Source organism: Accipiter gentilis, chromosome 28 (genome assembly GCF_929443795.1).
Source record: "Accipiter gentilis chromosome 28, bAccGen1.1, whole genome shotgun sequence".
NCBI lineage: Eukaryota > Metazoa > Chordata > Aves > Accipitriformes > Accipitridae > Astur > Astur gentilis.
The window spans coordinates 9791370-9808730 of record NC_064907.1 but is presented as its reverse complement, the minus strand read 5'-3'; the positions used below and the strand labels follow the sequence as shown (position 1 = coordinate 9808730).

Genomic DNA, 17361 nt, shown 5'->3' with positions numbered 1-17361 from the left:
TTGAGCATGTTCTGAGTGGCCAAGGCAAATAATCTTTCTGACTCCAGAGAAACTGAGTCTAAAACTCTTTCCGACAGCTGAGAAACAATACCTGTGTTGTGCACAGTTTTTGATTGCATAAATGCAAATGTATTAAAAAAGCACATGGTGTCCATTAGTGCATGGATGTGAGTAGATGCTTTTTGAGCAGTTACTGACATAAAGAAATACTAAGTTATTTAAAATTTGCTTACGCTGACGAATCAAACCAGTGTTGTCTGCTTCTATTTACAGTGGATTGTTCTGGGAATTTGCCATATGGTAAGGTGTTGGTTTTTTTTTTTTCCCATTTTGTTTTTTTATTTATTTATGACAGTTGCCGTGGTTCCTTTCTGTGCTTATGTTTCCATTGCATCCTTCTAAAAAAGTCCAAAAAGACTGTCTGGGCTTTGGCAAGGCTTCGTAGCTGCACCTCCAAGGCCATTTTAATTGCCTTTGTGTCAAGTTGCCAAAATGAATGTTCATACTTAATGGCAAAGATGGCACTTAATCTTATGTAATCTCATGTTCAGAGGACTGTTTAGCAGACGTTCACTAAGATCATTGATTTTAATAATTTAAATGAAGAGTTGGTAATAATTTATGCATACTTACACATTACTTGCCCTACTTTAGATACATAATTTAGACATAGGTGGAGGAAGTCTTTGTAGGCATAGATCAGACAGGATTTTGTTCAATGAATCATTCCTTCCCAGTTAAGTGCTTCTCTACAGAAGCAATGTAAATAAGAACACAATGTGTTTCACTACACTTGTATGTAGTTTTATGTAATACATAATTTATATAGTTGTAAATATTATATTTATTAATGTATATCAGATTCAATTTTTATTCCTTTTAAATCTTGTATAAATCCTGAGCCTAAATGTAGATGTGTAGCCACATCAATCAGACCTGATGTGATCCTTGCACTTAGTCCCACAAACCAACATAATTATTTGTTGAGACAGAAAGTGATTAATTTAAAATGAATGTGCAACATTCAGACTATGAAAGACACTGGGTCAGATCTCCATGGATGTAAAGCAGCAACAGAAATATGGCTTTGTATCAGCTGAAAATTGTGTGCACTATTAGTAGGCACATAATACAACTTCGCATATTCTGTCATCTGTAACACGGGTAGTTTTTAAAAAGTAAAAAAAAGTGTGTTATCTTGCAAGGCATCACAGACTAAATAGTGTAATCATAATATATCCAGTCTAGGAGATCTTATTATTCTTCTTGTTCCGATTGTTTCTCCTGTTGCAGCAGATATTTGTAATTTGAAATACATACTGGAATGGATTATTCTGATCTTACAGAAATGTTCATGATCAAATCTAGTTTTGTCACAGATACACATTGAGATTTAGCTGATTGAAGCACTAGTTACTACCAAAAAGGAATTAAAAGCTCTTCCTATCTACAGAATATACCTTCATAAATGTGAAAGAGTTTCTTTTTTCAATCACACCCACTTTTTTAATATTAGATGTATGATATTACTATAGACCAGTTCTCTGGATACATCTGCCAATAATTCTGCTTTGTAACTCTGCATGCTTAATATTAGTGATTTAGAATCCATGAGGTTTTACTATAAGACTTAAAATGTATTGCGTACTTGGGATTTTTTTCCTCAAAATATATTCTTAGAAATATTGAAAACTGTTACGAATAAAGCACTTAAAAAAGAACCTCCAAAGGAAGGTATCAAATACCTAAATATGCTGGTAGAGTGCCTGACATGTGACCTGAAAATGCAGCGACAAAAGCTGAAAGATTTAATCAAAATAATTTTGTAGTTAAGGGGAATTAATTAGGTGATGATAGTACTGCAAGTCATGGCACTGAAAGAAAGAGTAGTACATGAGATACGTATGCTTACATTATGTGTGTTATCAACCAACTGATGCAAGACAAATTTCAAAATGGTAATTTTAATATTAATGATTTGTTTCATACTGGTACTTACATAAGATAGCCAATTGAGAAACTTAACCCAAAGCTGTATAATTTTTGTATTTTAACAAACAAAACACGAGTTATAATTTCTCCAGTCAGATATGTAGTTTGCAACTTTCTTCATTATTTAAATGTCTGTTAAAAGCAAACAAACAAACAAACCTTAATGTTTACAGAAACACATATGTTGGTGGTTGTTGGTGGTTGCTTTTTGTGGTTTTGGTTTTGTGGGTTTTTTTCACTGTAGTGGAACAGATGTAGGAATTCCACTTCTGGTATAACATAAGTGAAGACCTGAAAAATCCCCTTAAATCAGTTTTCCTTTATATATCCCAGTAACTGTTTAGGCCTCTCATTATTTAAAGATTAAAATATAAAAAGAAGCAGATACTATGCTGGAGAATCTTGTCTGAGATACAGCTGTGACACAAGCACCATGGTGTAAGAAGGTGAGATACACGGTGTACAGTCCTGTAACTGGTTTGGTGAGTTTTCTGCAAACCTGCCAGTTTGCTGTGATTTAGGTTCTGAGTCCTATCATTTTTAGTCCTGTTCTGTTAAAAAGGAGAGTTGCTGTTATTGCATGATGGCTTTATCTGTTTGCATTTTGAACATTCTGTTCAAAGGAATGCCCTCACACAGTTGCATTGTTGATGGGTTTTGGTGGTTGGGATTCCACACCCCCCCCCATTTAGTATAAAAGTCTTGGGACTCTTAATTATCTTGGGACTAGGTGTTAAGGACTGGAAACAGATGATTTGCCTTCACCAAATACAGTAACTGTACTAAAATACCGTACGTCCTTGAAAGAGAAAGTGATACATAGAGCAAAGCCAGAGTACTTTGAGGTGGGAGTTCTTATTTGCTGTACATTCATGTCTGATGAAAGTTACAACCGATAGCTGTTCAAGGCAAGCACAGCCCCGGCAGCTTCAGGCTTGCTGCGTTACCCTGCGTAACTAAACATCACAAGGTTACACAATGGCGTATTCTGCTAAATCCTCTGGAGCTCAGCATTTCAAGTATTTTCTCTGATGGGTTTATAGCGGAATGTACTTCTTCAGTACATGCAGAGTAGTTACAAAGTGGTCGTTTGAATTTCATTTAGGCTGATATGTAGCCGTACATCTGAAAATCTGAAAAAACATATTCATAAATCTCTGTGTTTCAAGCTAAGAACACATGAAAGTGCAAATGCTTATATTTTAGGCCCTTTAGATGAATGTTTGTCTAAAGTAGCAGTTTCAAATTAGCTGTGCAGCCCTGCTCAACGCTGGATGTCATGGTTTTGTTGGTTTTGTTACTTTCTACTCAGTATTTTTAAGCACTGTTGGGCTAAAGCTGGCTCAAATCTGGCTCAGTGGACTCCTGTGAACAATCCTAGCCCAATGGGCTCTCAGAAATTAGGATGAAGACATGTGGCCTATTAATGAGTGAATCTGTGTGTGTGTTTGAGGTAAGAAATACCAATTATATCCAAAACAAAATGAAACAAGAAAGAATATAAAATTTTTGCTGTTGTTGTTTGTTTCTTGGGACTTTTTGAAGCTTTTATCTTTTGGCTGGTGATTTTCAAGATTCTAGGCTTTTCTTCCTGGCTACTTCCCCGTGAAAAATGAGGAAGAAGATTTGTGCTTTTTTAACAACAGAGGGAATGCTGTAACTTGCTAGCATAACAGGAGGATTTGCAACATTAAATTGAAGGTGTTAGCTTATGAATAGTGGGGATTGGAAGGGGGAAATTGGGCAAGTAGAAATAGTTTGGATGTTGAAGATGTATGTTTTGTGTCCCTATGCTTGAAACCCAAATGCAAGTTGTTTTTAGTAACTTTCCTAATGCTGGCAGGGGGGTTGCCATATACAAATACAAGCATAACTTCTTCTGGTTTCACAAACAAAAAACCAGTTGCTTTGTTTTGCATTAAAAACCAGAGACCAGATGGTAAAAAAAGTGCTTATGTTCTTAAAGAGTACGAATAAATGCAGAAGGTCAGAGTTCAGGCTGCTATTCCTGGGTGTTTAATTATTTTTGAATAATTGCTGAAAGCCTGCTGTTTGTTTGAAAACCTGTAGATATGAGTGATGGACACTCAGTTGATAGATGAACCGTGAACAGTACAATGTTTACAGCTGGTGATAAGGCAATAATCTAGGGAAATGTGAATCAAAATCACTAACAGCCATCGTTCAAATGGCTTTAGATAACACAGGATGAATTAGTTTGGATAGTTTAGGATGCTTTAAATGGCCACGGTGTGTATTGATCGTTAAAAGACACAGCAGGGACAAGTTATTTCTATGTGAAGGAAAATGCCAAAGCTCCGTGACATTTTGAGTACTGTGAGAGAAGAAGAAATGGGCACAGCAGAGGACTCGCACGAAAAGGTTGGACAGAGGTCCTAGAAAGCAAACAAATATTCCTTTCAGTGCAATATGAAGTATGGATGGAGTTGCCAGGAAACTGAGTGTCCATTATTCAATAAATTGGAAAGTCCAGTAATGCAGAATTTCTTTCTCCAGTGTATATAAATTAATTAAGTATTAGGCAATAGAAAAAGGTCCATAGAAATGAAACGCAACTGCCATGAGGTCTTATTTTAAATAAGAAGCATGCCTAGTGTGTTAAGCTTAATTCTCACAAGAGCTAAATATGCTTTGAGTGCCATATTTGATAAGTGATTTGGTCAGTAGTACAGTAACAATGAATTTGATCTGTTGTGGCTGATACAGTTGCAAGTATGTGTACAGATTAATGACTATAAAAGTCTCACTTTATAAACTCAAAAGGGCAAAAGAATTCTTTCCTTTTGTGTACGTTTCCAGCTTATTTATCATGGAGGTTAGCTGTATCTATAGTTTCCATTAGAGCTCCTATTTTCACATGCACATTGTCCACATAATTCTTATTCAAATTGATTTATTTCTATAGAAAAGGTGGATTCCTTAGGAGAATTAATTAAGGAGAGTTCTGGTTAGTTTTGAAAACTTGCAAGAATGTGGAAATTTTTTTATTTTAGAAATTTTTTTAGAAAATAAAGCAATACTAAACAAAGTCATTTGAAAGGTTATGTTAAATCCCCAGCATAGACATGCACCTTAGTAGAGGAGTGGAATACCTTTGCTTGGCAAGGTGGAAGTTGTGATATTGGTAAAATAAAATTAAAAGCATCTAGAAAATAATACGTGATTGTGCTTAATAGGTATCTGCAAAGGTCTTAATACTGTAGTTAACATCATAAGTGATGTTAAAAAGTGAAATTTTGAAAAGGAAGAACTTGAATACAGTAAAGGAGGAAACTCCAGGTTGGCGAATGGTCTAAATGAATGTGGTAGTCACGTGTAGGGGTGATATCTGTAAACTTCTTGTTATACTCCCTCCTTGAATGTGTATGCAAGAGTAGCAGGAAAAGAGTAAAAGTCCGCATAGTTTGCCAGGTCCTTGAGACTGTATTTACTGTCTCTGAATTTTTAAGCCTCTTGCTTTACTATGTCTTGCATAATTCACTTCTGAGGCAGGTGAGTTGTTTGCTGGGAAATGCATGTGGGTATTTCTGTCTAGACAGTACTTTGTGGCAGCTTTTTGTGCTTTTATGTTACGGAATGATAAGCAGAGAGTCCTTTAAAGCAGCGGTTGTTTGCTTAACAGCTTAGTAACAATATTTTGGCACCTTAGAGCAAAAAAGGACCAAATTTGAATCTTTAAGAAGCTGAACAAATAATCACTAATTAGTCTTCCAAGCTTTTTGATTTTCTAGTTACTAAACGTGCATAGTAAAATAAGTGTTTATTTTTTACATCATGCAGTGTATGCTCAAATGCAATGCCACGCACAGTCAAGCAGAGGCTTTATCCATTTACATGTTTACAGATAAACCACAATTTCTGAGTATACATGGTGACATTTTTTTAAATAGTTATTTATGCTTGAAAGCATTAATGCACTTCTTCTGAGCAGTGAAACTCTGACAGTATATGTCCCTAAGCCCATGAAGAATTTCCTGGCAGATAGTACTCGCTCTTCAGACTCCTCAAGTCTTTCTGTCCCTGACCCGAATATCTGCTGGAGTTTCTCTAAGACTACAAGAATTTCATGATTAAAGATACATTTTTTTTTTTTTTTTTGAGTAAATAACTTTCAATACATCATTCTAATTGATTTCCTTTACGTTAGAGGTGAATGTGTATACCTTTTAAGATAAATGTATACTTTTTGATATTATTTTAAATCAAGTAAATCAGATCAAAATAGTCTGGGGAACGTTACATCAGAATGGACATATTACCTTTAAAAGACATACAACAAGAGGGACAAAATGAATTAAAGAACTAAGGTATGGTATGCTATTAATCTTCATAAAGTGGCTTTATAGTTTATTAATTTTTTGCCAGCCAGTAAGGCCTGGTACACCTAAATTTGAGTAAAGCACATCTAGCTTCTGTAATGCTGGTGGGATAGACTGAAAATTCTGTGGGTGGTTGCAATTAATTTGTTTTGAATAATTTTTTTAAAATTGAATTAAGTACATGAATGAGTATTGACTCAAAACAGAATGTATGCATTATTCACTTTAGTTACAAAACCTGATTTATTTTACATTTGTGTAAAGAAAATATTGACTGTTAATATACAATTTAGTACTGTAAGTGCCTAAGTGCATTGTTGTATCTTACCACAAAGGATTTTGATAGCTGTGTATGCTTTGCTACTTTTAAACTGTGTTGCCCAAGAGAGAGCTGATGATGCATCTCCTTTCCTTTGTTTAAGGACAAGACAGAGGTGACTCAGAGCATAAATTCCCAGTCCCCCATTCCAGCAATATTTGATAGGCACCAATTTTCCTAGTTACACAGGTTGACTATGGACTTCAGCATCATAAAATGGAAAGCGTAATAGTTGAAAACTTACAATAAGATCCTTAGAAGTTAAAATTTGGTGTCCATTATTATGCTATATGGTTGATAGCTTATGAGATAAATAAGCAGTTATTGCTTCTCTTGGACGTACTGTTCCATGATCACTGCAAAGTGAATGAAGTGCTCATTAGAGTTGATGTAGGGTGTTCTGAAAGGGTTAGTATTTAGATTTATTTGGATTTCATTTTTACATGTTATAATTCCCCTGTGAAGATTTCAGCTATGGGATTAATGTAACAGTAAGAGAATCTCTGCAATTAATGTCCGGTTGCTCATTATATGGAGGTAAGATTTCTACTGAGACAGGTCAGGCCATGTCAGTTACTACAGCCGCAAAAGACACGCATGTTTGCCCTACTTGCTTGATCCTGAAAGATTATAGGATTCCTACTTTGAAATATGACTGTTGTAATGTGCATGGTTTATAATAAATCTGGTCAGAGATTAGGAAAATTTTCCTGTTGGGTGTCTGCTATGCTTTCCAGAAAGGGGAAAAATAGTATTTTATAAAGATCCTATTTGTGATGCTGCAAGAATCAAAGGGTAGCTGCTTCCTTCCAGGTTCTAAAGCAACAGTACCCTCCCAACTGATAATATCCTAGATTTTTCCATTACTTGTTGCAGTAGCTACAAATACAACATAATTTCTAAGAATAAAAGGGAACTGTAAAGTTTAGAATAATACACATAAGATTAGCATAATAAGGTAGAATTTGCAGGATCAGCATGAAGTTAAACAAAAAATGTTTTGTTAATTTGGATGTGTGCCTAGAACTTCTGTAGCACTGTTGATCCTGTGAGATTTTTTTTTATTATTTTATTAATTAGCATGGAATTCTCCTAATTACCTTAAAAATTAACACATTTACACTGTATTAGGGTGATATACTATTAGCTAATGTTCATCAAAGCTTCTGGCTACAGCAGCATATGTTGTAATGGCTGTTGAGTTGATTGGCCTGTTTTTAACATCGAGCCTGAAATGTATGACTCCTTACCCAATATCACTTTTATCTGTTGCGAAGAGTTTTAAATTTTCAGAGAACAGCTAAAAAAGAGAAACAGCTCTCAGTAATGTAGGTATGTTGGACCTATGTATCGTTAGAAGGCAGATCAGAGGGAGGGATGGAGGGGATAAGAGGAAAAAACCTCTTTATTTATCCTTTTTAGAGATGGAATGTATGAGGCCCTGAATCTATAAAGAAAGTAAACGTTATACCAGGAATTACAACTTCCAAGCAGTTAAAACAGTCTGCTCTGTTAATAATAGCCTGTCGTGGCTTAACCTCAGCCGGCAACTAAGCCCCACACAGCCGCTCGCTCGCTCCCCCCGCAGCAGGATGGGGGAGAGAATTGGAAGGGTAAAAGTGAGAAAACTTGTGGGTTGAGACAAGAACAGTTTAATAATTGAAATAAAATGATGATGATGATAATAATAATAAGTTAATGAAAAGGAAGATAACAGAGAGAAATAAAACCCAGGAAAGGCAAGTGATGCAAATGAAAGCAATTGCTCCCCACCATGACCGATGCCCAACCAGTCGCCGAGCAGCAGCCCCTGCGCCAACGTCCTCCCCCTGGTTTATTGCTGAGCATGACGTCCTACGGTCTGGAATATCCCTTGGTCATTTGGGGTCAGGTGTCCCGGCTGTGTCCCCTCACAACTTCTTGTCCCCCCCAGCCTCCCCGCTGGTGGGGTGGGGTGAGGAGCAGAAAAGGCCTTGGCTCTGTGTGAGCACTGCTCAGCGGTAATGAAAACATCCCCGTGTTACCAACACCATTTTCAGCACAAACCCAAACCGTAGCCCCATACCAGCTACTGTGAAGAAAATTAACTCTACCCCGGCCAAAACCAGCACATAGCCTAGTGACCCTTGATAGCTGTCAGGGTCAAAGTTGTTTCTAAAAAGCAAAACCTGAAAAATTTTAACATAAAACTTTGATGTGTTTGCAAGCATAAAAGAAAATAGTTCTACTTACGTAACAACAGCCTAAGTGGAAATAGTTTTCTTATTGATTTTTAAGAGATTTGAGGGGTGAAAAACCGAATAAGCAGTTTCCTTCTGAATGCTGTTATACCTTCAGTTTGTACAGCTTAAGTTTCGGGTAGTGCATTTTCCTTTGCCAATGAACTGTTCCACTGTGACTAGCAGATGACGTTCACTATCTGAAAATAACAGTAGGGAAGGATTTTGGTCTTCACTGTTGTGCTAACTCATATGGGGATAAAAACTAGTAACTCCTCATGATGAGACATAGACTACTGTAGATATGTCAACAGAAAGTATGCTCAGTGTACCAGGATTTTTTTTGCTGATGGATTTTTCAAATCTAACACTTCATTTATGAGAGAATTCTGCACTCAGAAATGTGCATAAAATAGGGAAACTTTGTATATGTGACCACAAGAAGAGAATCTTTTTAAAAAATTAAAACAATCGGTTAGGACAGATTAACAAGATATGTTATATTACAGGTGATCAGCATGTAATGGCATAGGCAATCAACGTTATTCAAAAGAACCACTGAGGACTTGGAGCTGTCTTGTGTTCTAGGCTTTGAAAATGAATTGATTGCAGTGTATTTGGGTCTGACCTCAGTTCCATCACTGACTGTTTTTCCCTGTGTTGGTCTCCTTTTCCCTTGTTTTTTTTATTCCAGACCCTATTCTGATTTAATCCTCCTGGTATTCCTGTGAGTTTTTCAGTTTTATCCCCTGAAACAACTGTCCTGTGAACAAGGAATCTTTAGAGCTTTCAATAGCTAACAAGAAACTCTTCATTATGTGAAAAATTACACTTTTCCGGAAGTAGAACTTGACCGGATTTCCAAAGTTTTTCCTAGAAAAAGTGAAAAGTATACTTGTGACAAAAGGCCATTTCCTTGTCAAACTGCTTCTCCAAAAACATGAGGGCATGACGGTTTTCAGATGTAGTAATATAAAAAGTTTTGAATGTTGAAAATTTCTCTGCTTTTGATGGCAACAACTTTTTCAGATGGAATATCCTGTAGATGCCTTGTACAGAAATTGATGGTTTCAGACTGAAAGAGTTGTAAGCAACTGAAAGGAAGTTTTTTGTAGGAGGTGGCCAGGCAACCTTCATGGTCTGCTACTGATAAACACGCAGAAGCTTGACACTGTTATTGAAAGGTCCTCTTTTCTAGAACTGAAACCGTAAGACTCATAATTCATTCTCTGTCTTTTCTGTTTTGGGATTTGGTGAATATGATTCATCCTATTTGGCTGATGGGACTTGTCGTCAGAGCCATGTATTTCTGTACTGGGTCCAACTTTTTGATGACAAGCTTGAAAACATGGAAAGCTATGCCTTCCATGTAAAGTCCTAGAAATGGATGTTTTTACTTAGTAATATTGAGTGTGTTTCATCACTGTCACCAGACAGAATCTCATTTAAGTAGAAAGGACTGCCAAAACCCCTGAGATGTATAAATTCAAATATAACTTGAAAATAGAGGATGGGTTCAGTTTCTTTCAGGCAACTCCCACAAGTAGGACTACAGATATTTTGCTTAAATTCTGTACTAAAATTAGTTTTCTGAATCCTCCTACTTGGATTCTCAAAGTTAGGCATCTAATAAATGCGCTAGTTTTAAAAAACTGTGAAGACCCACATCTCATTTTTTGACAATGATGCAAACTGTGGATGCTTTGTAAATCAGGCTGCTTAGGTGGTTTTTTTTAGGCACTGGTGTGCGAATGTTTAGTATACAGTTAGAGATTAAATACCTGCAAGTCCATTTCATTGGGAATTTTGTTAGAAAAGAAAAAAACCCATGAGCCTAGGAAAACAACTAGGAAGCCTGCAAATAACTAGGAAGAGAAATAAAGCTGAGGTAAAGCTGCATATTCTTAGAGACAGAATTGTTTGTTGATGCAATTTATTATTCTTCAGTCTTGTACTAATACTTAGGAGAGGCGGAAGTTTAGTTTACATTCACAAGATTGTATGCATCATATTATATGAGTAGGTCATACGTTACTGTGGCTTGTTAGCACTGTGTGATCATCAGAGTAGTGACAGTGGGACTGAGTTTTGCACCTCAGCCTCTTGCTTTCATTGTCATCACACTGAGGTATGGTATGCTTGTAAATAATAATTCACTAAAAACTGAAATGGTGCGTGATGAATACATCCAGTATCTATGATTCAGTTGTGGGTTGGACTAGAGTTAGAGAAATTTTTAAATAGCATTTCAAAAGCTTTACTCAAAACACCTTTTTAATAAAGGGTATGATTATCTAATTTGCAAATCTGCCTCCCACAGAGTAAAGCATGATTTACTATGCAAATATTGCTACAGAAAACTAGAGTACATAATAAATATAGTTTAAAATGGCAGGAAGAATAAAGAATTCAAAAATTTTGTAAATAATCCATCAATTATTCCAGTAATACATATGCTTTAAAAATTGCAGATGAGAATTACATTATTTTAATTTGTTTAATTTTGCTGATGGTGCTATTACAAACAATGTTGAAGGATCAATAGAAAAAGCTAATAGTAATTTATTATTTTTCTCCTAGCAATACTGAATCTCCTTTTGAAATTTAATATACAGTTTCTAGTTTATTTGTATAATAATCTATTTTTTCAATCAAGCTAATTGCATATTAGGTTGTAATTATGACTGACTAGATTGTCTGGACAAAAATTGACAAGACAAATTTTGTAAACAAGAACTAGCAGAGAAAATTTTTAAGCTCTGAGAAACAGTGGAGTTGCTACTTTTTACTTTTTAAGTTACCAAGTATATTTTACGTTAAAAAACATTAAAATATAATTGATTTTGCAAATGTGTCAAGAATAAATTGAAAATAAATTGTTTCGAATACTGCCATTGTTTTTCAGAATTTTCCACTGATCTTTTGGATTAAAGATAAGTAATACTGATCCCCTGGCCTGTCCAAGGACCTCATTACATATTCTGTCACAAACCAAAACAAAAAATCCCTTTTGGAATATGAACTATTTTTCTATGCCTTCATTTAGAAAGTTACTGCAGCAAACATGAATACAATAAAAATCAGTGGAAGAGAAAGTCGAGGGTTACTAATATGGTTATTTATGTCTGTTGAGGCACCAGCTTTTGAGTACTGATCATTTTTGGGGGATATAAATTGTGTCCTGCTCTCAAATTAAAGATTTATTATTACCATTAAACTGCTGAAGATTTCCAGCTAGTTACAGGTTGTTTTGGTATTTGTTAAAAGTGCATTGGTGGGTGGTTGTTAGACATGTAGCAAAATATTTTCTTTATTATTTAGTAGTGTAGTCATAATGTAGTAAAGCAGTCACTAATATACCTGCCTACACATTTGACCTGTCCTCAAAAAAACCTGATATTGCAAACTGAATGCTACAGATTTGCCTCGCAGTCCCTAGAATACGCAGTCGCTTTCCAGACTGGGAACTAAAAACCACTATGTAATTTGTGTGAAGATATCTTTCGATAGGGAATGTTAGGCTGCCATATAGCACAGAATAACTTTATTTTTTGTATTCCTTCCTCTGTATGTGAGGTAATATGGGAGATAAGGTAGATAATCAGAGGACTGGCAAAGACTCTGTGTTTTTTCTTCCTCATTTTTATTTTGTGCTTTGAAGAGATGGAAAATGCACTGTGAATAAATTTTTAGTATATTTAAATGAGGGTTTAAAAATTACCCAGAATTATTATTTTTTGGAGCGGGCTGTGCAGAACAGGAACCTTCGATCTGTGTCTGTATGCCAACCTGAAGCCCCGTCTTGGAAATCCAGAGCTTCAGAAGCATCAGCATTAAAAGGGACTGTATAGGGGTGATCAGCGCTGCAACTGTCTGGGCTAAATACGTTGGCAGTTCTGCGTCTGCCCCATGTATGTCCATGCCGTAATTGTTGTACACTATACGCAACCACGTCTGTCGGGTCTTCAGTAGAGCAGATTTGCGTGAGAAACTGCCGGAGAGGAAGAGGCCGATCCACACGCTCACCACAAGCATCAGTAGATGCATCTTCCTTCAGCTTGTAGGGGAAACACAGTGCTCTCCGAGGGCCACCGAGAATCTAGGCTTTCATGCAACAGAGATGAGGCGGGATAATGTGCTTTCCCTTTTGACTCAAGAAAAAGAAACTGATTCTAACATTTTGCTAGGCTGTAAGAAGAAGGTGCCTCTTTCACTTAATGAAGGCGAGACGATCTCATACAGTTCTCCTTTATTACTCTCTGGCTGGTCAAAGTGTGCCTTACTCACCTACTATGAGAATAGCTAAAAAATGTTCATTCCTCAGTTTTGATGGGGAGGGAAGAAAATGCTCGTGGCTGTCCTGAACGTAAAGGAGAATGGAACTGATGAAGGAGGAGTATTCCAGTTATGTTGCCTTGAACACTCTGTGAAATGATGCAGGATTTTCTGTATTTTAGAGCGTAAACCTACCTTGCAGTGTAGGTTTAGTACTAAAAAATGTTGATAGGTCACAAAATTGTATGTGTGAGACATATTCTGTGAGCAAAAATCTTGCTTTAAGTAACAGTAATAGCAGTGGGAACATTGATATGGAGACTTCGTTTGCTTATATATATGTTTGCTTATAACCAGACAGATATAGAAAATGTAGCCTTGGCTCATTTCTGAACACAGTATATGGAACATCTTTTTCTGTTTTGTTCAGACTCTTGTTTGTTAGTCAGTCTTCACTGGGGAGAATTGAGGGCAAGCTGGACTGTCAGGCAGTTCGTTTCTGTGAGGCCTTCTAGAATGGAAAATTTCACTCGTGTTTACTGCGCAGAAACCACAGCTTGCAACCCGCGATGTTGGAGTGCTCTCTTTCCTGCTTTGTGAAATAAGGGCTTATGGTAGTACTTGCATTACAAGGATGTTTTGAAGAGAATCTAATTAGTTGTCTGTTGGCCTAATACTAGCATGAAGAGGACTGTTGTAGTGTCTGAGTAACTACGAAAGAAAAATTGTAATGAGAAGACTGACAAGTAAGTAGAGGCCTGATTCTAAGCTTAAAAATATTATCATTGCATAAAAGTCAGTCAAAATCCCATGCAAAACGGGATACTATTTAATGCTTTTTGATCTGGCTAAAACTTTAATTTAAAATACCATTTTACATTAATTTCATTGAAATATAAATAGTGGAAGGTAATGAAAGATGTGTTAGTTAATAAACAGACTTGAATTACTGTAGTTAGTGATGAACAGCAATTTAATAAGCTATTAAGAGTGTGAGGTATTCTGAGTAAACTAACTTTTGAAAAAGAGGGAATGAAATGGTTTTGCAACTACCTTTTACAATTTAATGTTTGAGGCCTTGGAAGAGGCATCTTCAAACTGTACACACTGAATAAATGTGCAGTTTTTACAGCTTTAGCAGTAAAAGCATTCATTGTGTAAAAAATCTATTTCCAATAGTCAGTAAAAGTATTCCTAAACTAAAATATGCAACTAACATGAAAAGAAAAAGAGAAGGAACATGAAAGAATTTCTGGAGGCAAGAAAAGGTGTGTAGGAGTTGCATATTATTCTATTAACAGAAGAAAAGATCCCAACATAAAATCTGATTTTACTTTGCTACTTTGTAACTGAGACATTGCTATTACAAACCTGTTTCAATTTTATTATCAATTTTTATGATAGTCTGGAAAATTGGCTTTTCAATAACTCCATGATTTTTTTTCAATCATGACAAGTTAAATGTTTATTTTTTATACGACCCTAGTTTTATCCCACTTAGAACAGAACACGGTGAAGCATACTGCCCTGCAAGGCTGAGAAGCTACTGGCTTGGCCTTGATACTCAGCGTCTAATGTTTCTGCGGCAGAAAACTCATCTTGACCTGGAGACCGTCATAAGGATAAGGTCTGGCTACTACCAGTAGCCTAAAGGCTGCATTTTGTTTCCCCCACCATCTGAGCATAATGTCTTAAGACATATGTTCCATATGCTAACGTCCAAGCAGAGATTGCACTGCTTTGCTTGGCAGCCTTTGACTGTTTTCTACTCCCAGGGTGAATTTTTCTTCCCAATACCTAATCGTAATTTTCTTTGGTACAACTTCAATTGCTGCTTCTGTTCCTTTCAAAGAGCACCTCCAAGACGAGTCTGCTTCCATTTTCCCTGTAATCACTCCTAGATTTGTAAAGAGAATTGTCAGATCCCCCTCTCCCCTCTCTCCTCCATCCAGGCTGATCGAGCTCAGGTCCCCCAGCCACACAGGGTGAGTGCACCAGCCCCGACAGCCATGGTGATCCTTGCTGAACCTGATGCAGTTTATTGGTTTATTTCTTTTATCAAGAGGGGGACCCAGTACCCCAGGTGTCAGCTTGCAAATGCTGAGCAGAGGGGAAGAATTGCTTCCCTTCGCTTGCTGGCTAAGGCTTACCTGTTGCAGCCCAGTATGTGGCTGGCTTTCATAGCCTCAAGGATATAGTAGGTCTTTCAGATTCATGGAAAGTGAGGGAAAATAGAAGCATTGGAAGTGCTGTTCAGCACATCTGTCGCTAATGTGATCTCATGTTTTTCTTTCACCTAGAATGTTCCACCTGATTTGTCCATCTGCACCTTTGTGCTGGAGCAGTCCCTGTCAGTACGGGCCCTCCAGGAAATGCTGGCTAACACAGAAGAAAAGGCAGAAGGGGTAAGTTATTAAATACTCACTTTTTTTAATCTTGCAAAATACGACAGTTTTTTTCCCACTGTACCACGGATTTCATGACTGGCACAAGCTTATAGCATCATGAATTCCTTATGTTTAACTTTTCTCTGCTACAGGAATGGTTTGATGTTTGAGAAATTCTAAACGCTTGCAGCTTTCCTGCAAACACTGAAGCTTGCCAGAGTTGTAAATTCCCAACAATTTCAGTCTGCTGTGGGTCAGCACAGAGCTACAAAAATGTTTTAATATGAGATCTCATAATGTGAAATAGAAAGCTTGATCATTTCTTCAGAACAGCTAAGCTTTCTGAGGATTTCTGACTGTATCAAGTGGGACTGTCAAGTAGTCTTAAAATGATTTGAATGTGTGCTGTTTTCCTCTGGAAATAACGAACTTGTTCTGTGTGGCCTGAGCTAAGATGTCCTATAACTCACCTTTAGAGCTGGAAATAAAACGTTATTGAGTCTCGGTGGACAAGAAATATGGAAACTAACACATTTTTGCAGTCTGGAAGATGAAGGCTATAGGAATAATGTTAATTGTTTGACTAGCGAATAGGTATTTACAAATAAATCGTAGTAGTGTAATTAATATTCTCTGCTGTGTAATTAATTTGATTTGTTATGATGTAGTTGAGTGTTCCATATACACTCTGCAGGGTTAGTTTGAATGCCATGCTCCAGCTCAAATTCTATAAACTCTAAGTGAGGAACAGTGACTGTAGGCCCAGGAGTTACACAGGTAAGAGACGTAGGGGTTAACTGTAAGACTGTCACTGAAGAAAGCTGTCAGGAGAGAGGCACGCCTCTGATATTTCTGGGAATGCCTTGGGAAAGCAAACTTTAAACTAACATAGAGTAGTCAGTCCCATAAAATGCCAGGCACTGAGACTGAAAATGGTATTTGGGAAATGAAGTCCAGGAGCAGTCCCACAGGTGATCCAAAGAGTGTGCTGTCAGTGAGAATTTGTTCCAAGGACTAACTCCAACAGCAGGAGAATGAAAAGCACATCTGAGAGAAGAGGTGCTACCAGAGTAAGCGGATCCATGCTTCTAAATGGGTACCTCTCTTCCCTTAGTTTGTAAATACTGAAACCAAGAGCAAGCAAATCCACAGGAGAAAAAAATAAATACATTCAAAAGAACAAGCACATACAGGCATAATGTCAAAAGTCACAATCCAACCCCAAGGATGTGCAGTCATAACTGTGTATGGCCATACATGTGAAGTAGAGCAACAGTGTTCTTGCTGCTTATTCCCACCAGATGTGGGCAGGAGCAGAAACTAAAGAAAGTGTAGGGGAGTGAGTGTTCAAGTAGTGCTATAGGGCAGAATAGAGTGAACAAAAACACCATTCAGTTTTCAAATACGAAGTATTAAAACTTTTTAAAAATCATAACATAAATTGGCAGATTTTCTGTTGGGCTGTCTTTAGCAGAGTCTTGGGGCCAACTGTTAAGTGAATATTTACTCTTAATACAGAGATCACATCTAGAGAACATGGGATAAAGAACCAAGTTCTCTGCAGAATGGTTAGAAAATGTGAGCTTGGGGATTCTGCTGGGAAGAGGGCAGGCTAAAGAGAGCTTTGTAGAGGTCTCATGCGGAACATTTGCACTAGTTCTGGACTATTTTCTGCACTGACCGTGAGGAGAAAAAGAAAAAGACTTTTGTAGGGCACAGTGACTGATGGGACCTACATAATCCAAGCTGGAAGAACCATGCTTGATGGTAATCTGGTGTTTCCTGGAAACAATTATTGATGTTTTCTGTGCATAACCATGAAGGTCAGA

The 17361-nt window shown here is 37.0% G+C and overlaps 2 protein-coding genes across 5 annotated transcripts in view; both read left to right on the top strand.

Moving 5' to 3' along the window:
* The window catches only part of RYR2 (ryanodine receptor 2), a 452105-nt gene that overhangs the window by 117582 nt on the left and 317162 nt on the right, over positions 1-17361 (top strand). For all 4 annotated transcript variants that reach the window (XM_049830593.1, XM_049830592.1, XM_049830591.1 and 1 more), the window contains exon 3: positions 15446-15550. In XM_049830593.1, the coding sequence (XP_049686550.1) occupies positions 15446-15550 (105 nt within the window). The remainder of the gene's footprint in view (positions 1-15445; positions 15551-17361) is intronic.
* ACTN2 (actinin alpha 2) overlaps positions 1-17361 on the top strand; it is a 396531-nt gene that overhangs the window by 292428 nt on the left and 86742 nt on the right. The gene's annotated exons all lie outside the window — the stretch shown is intronic.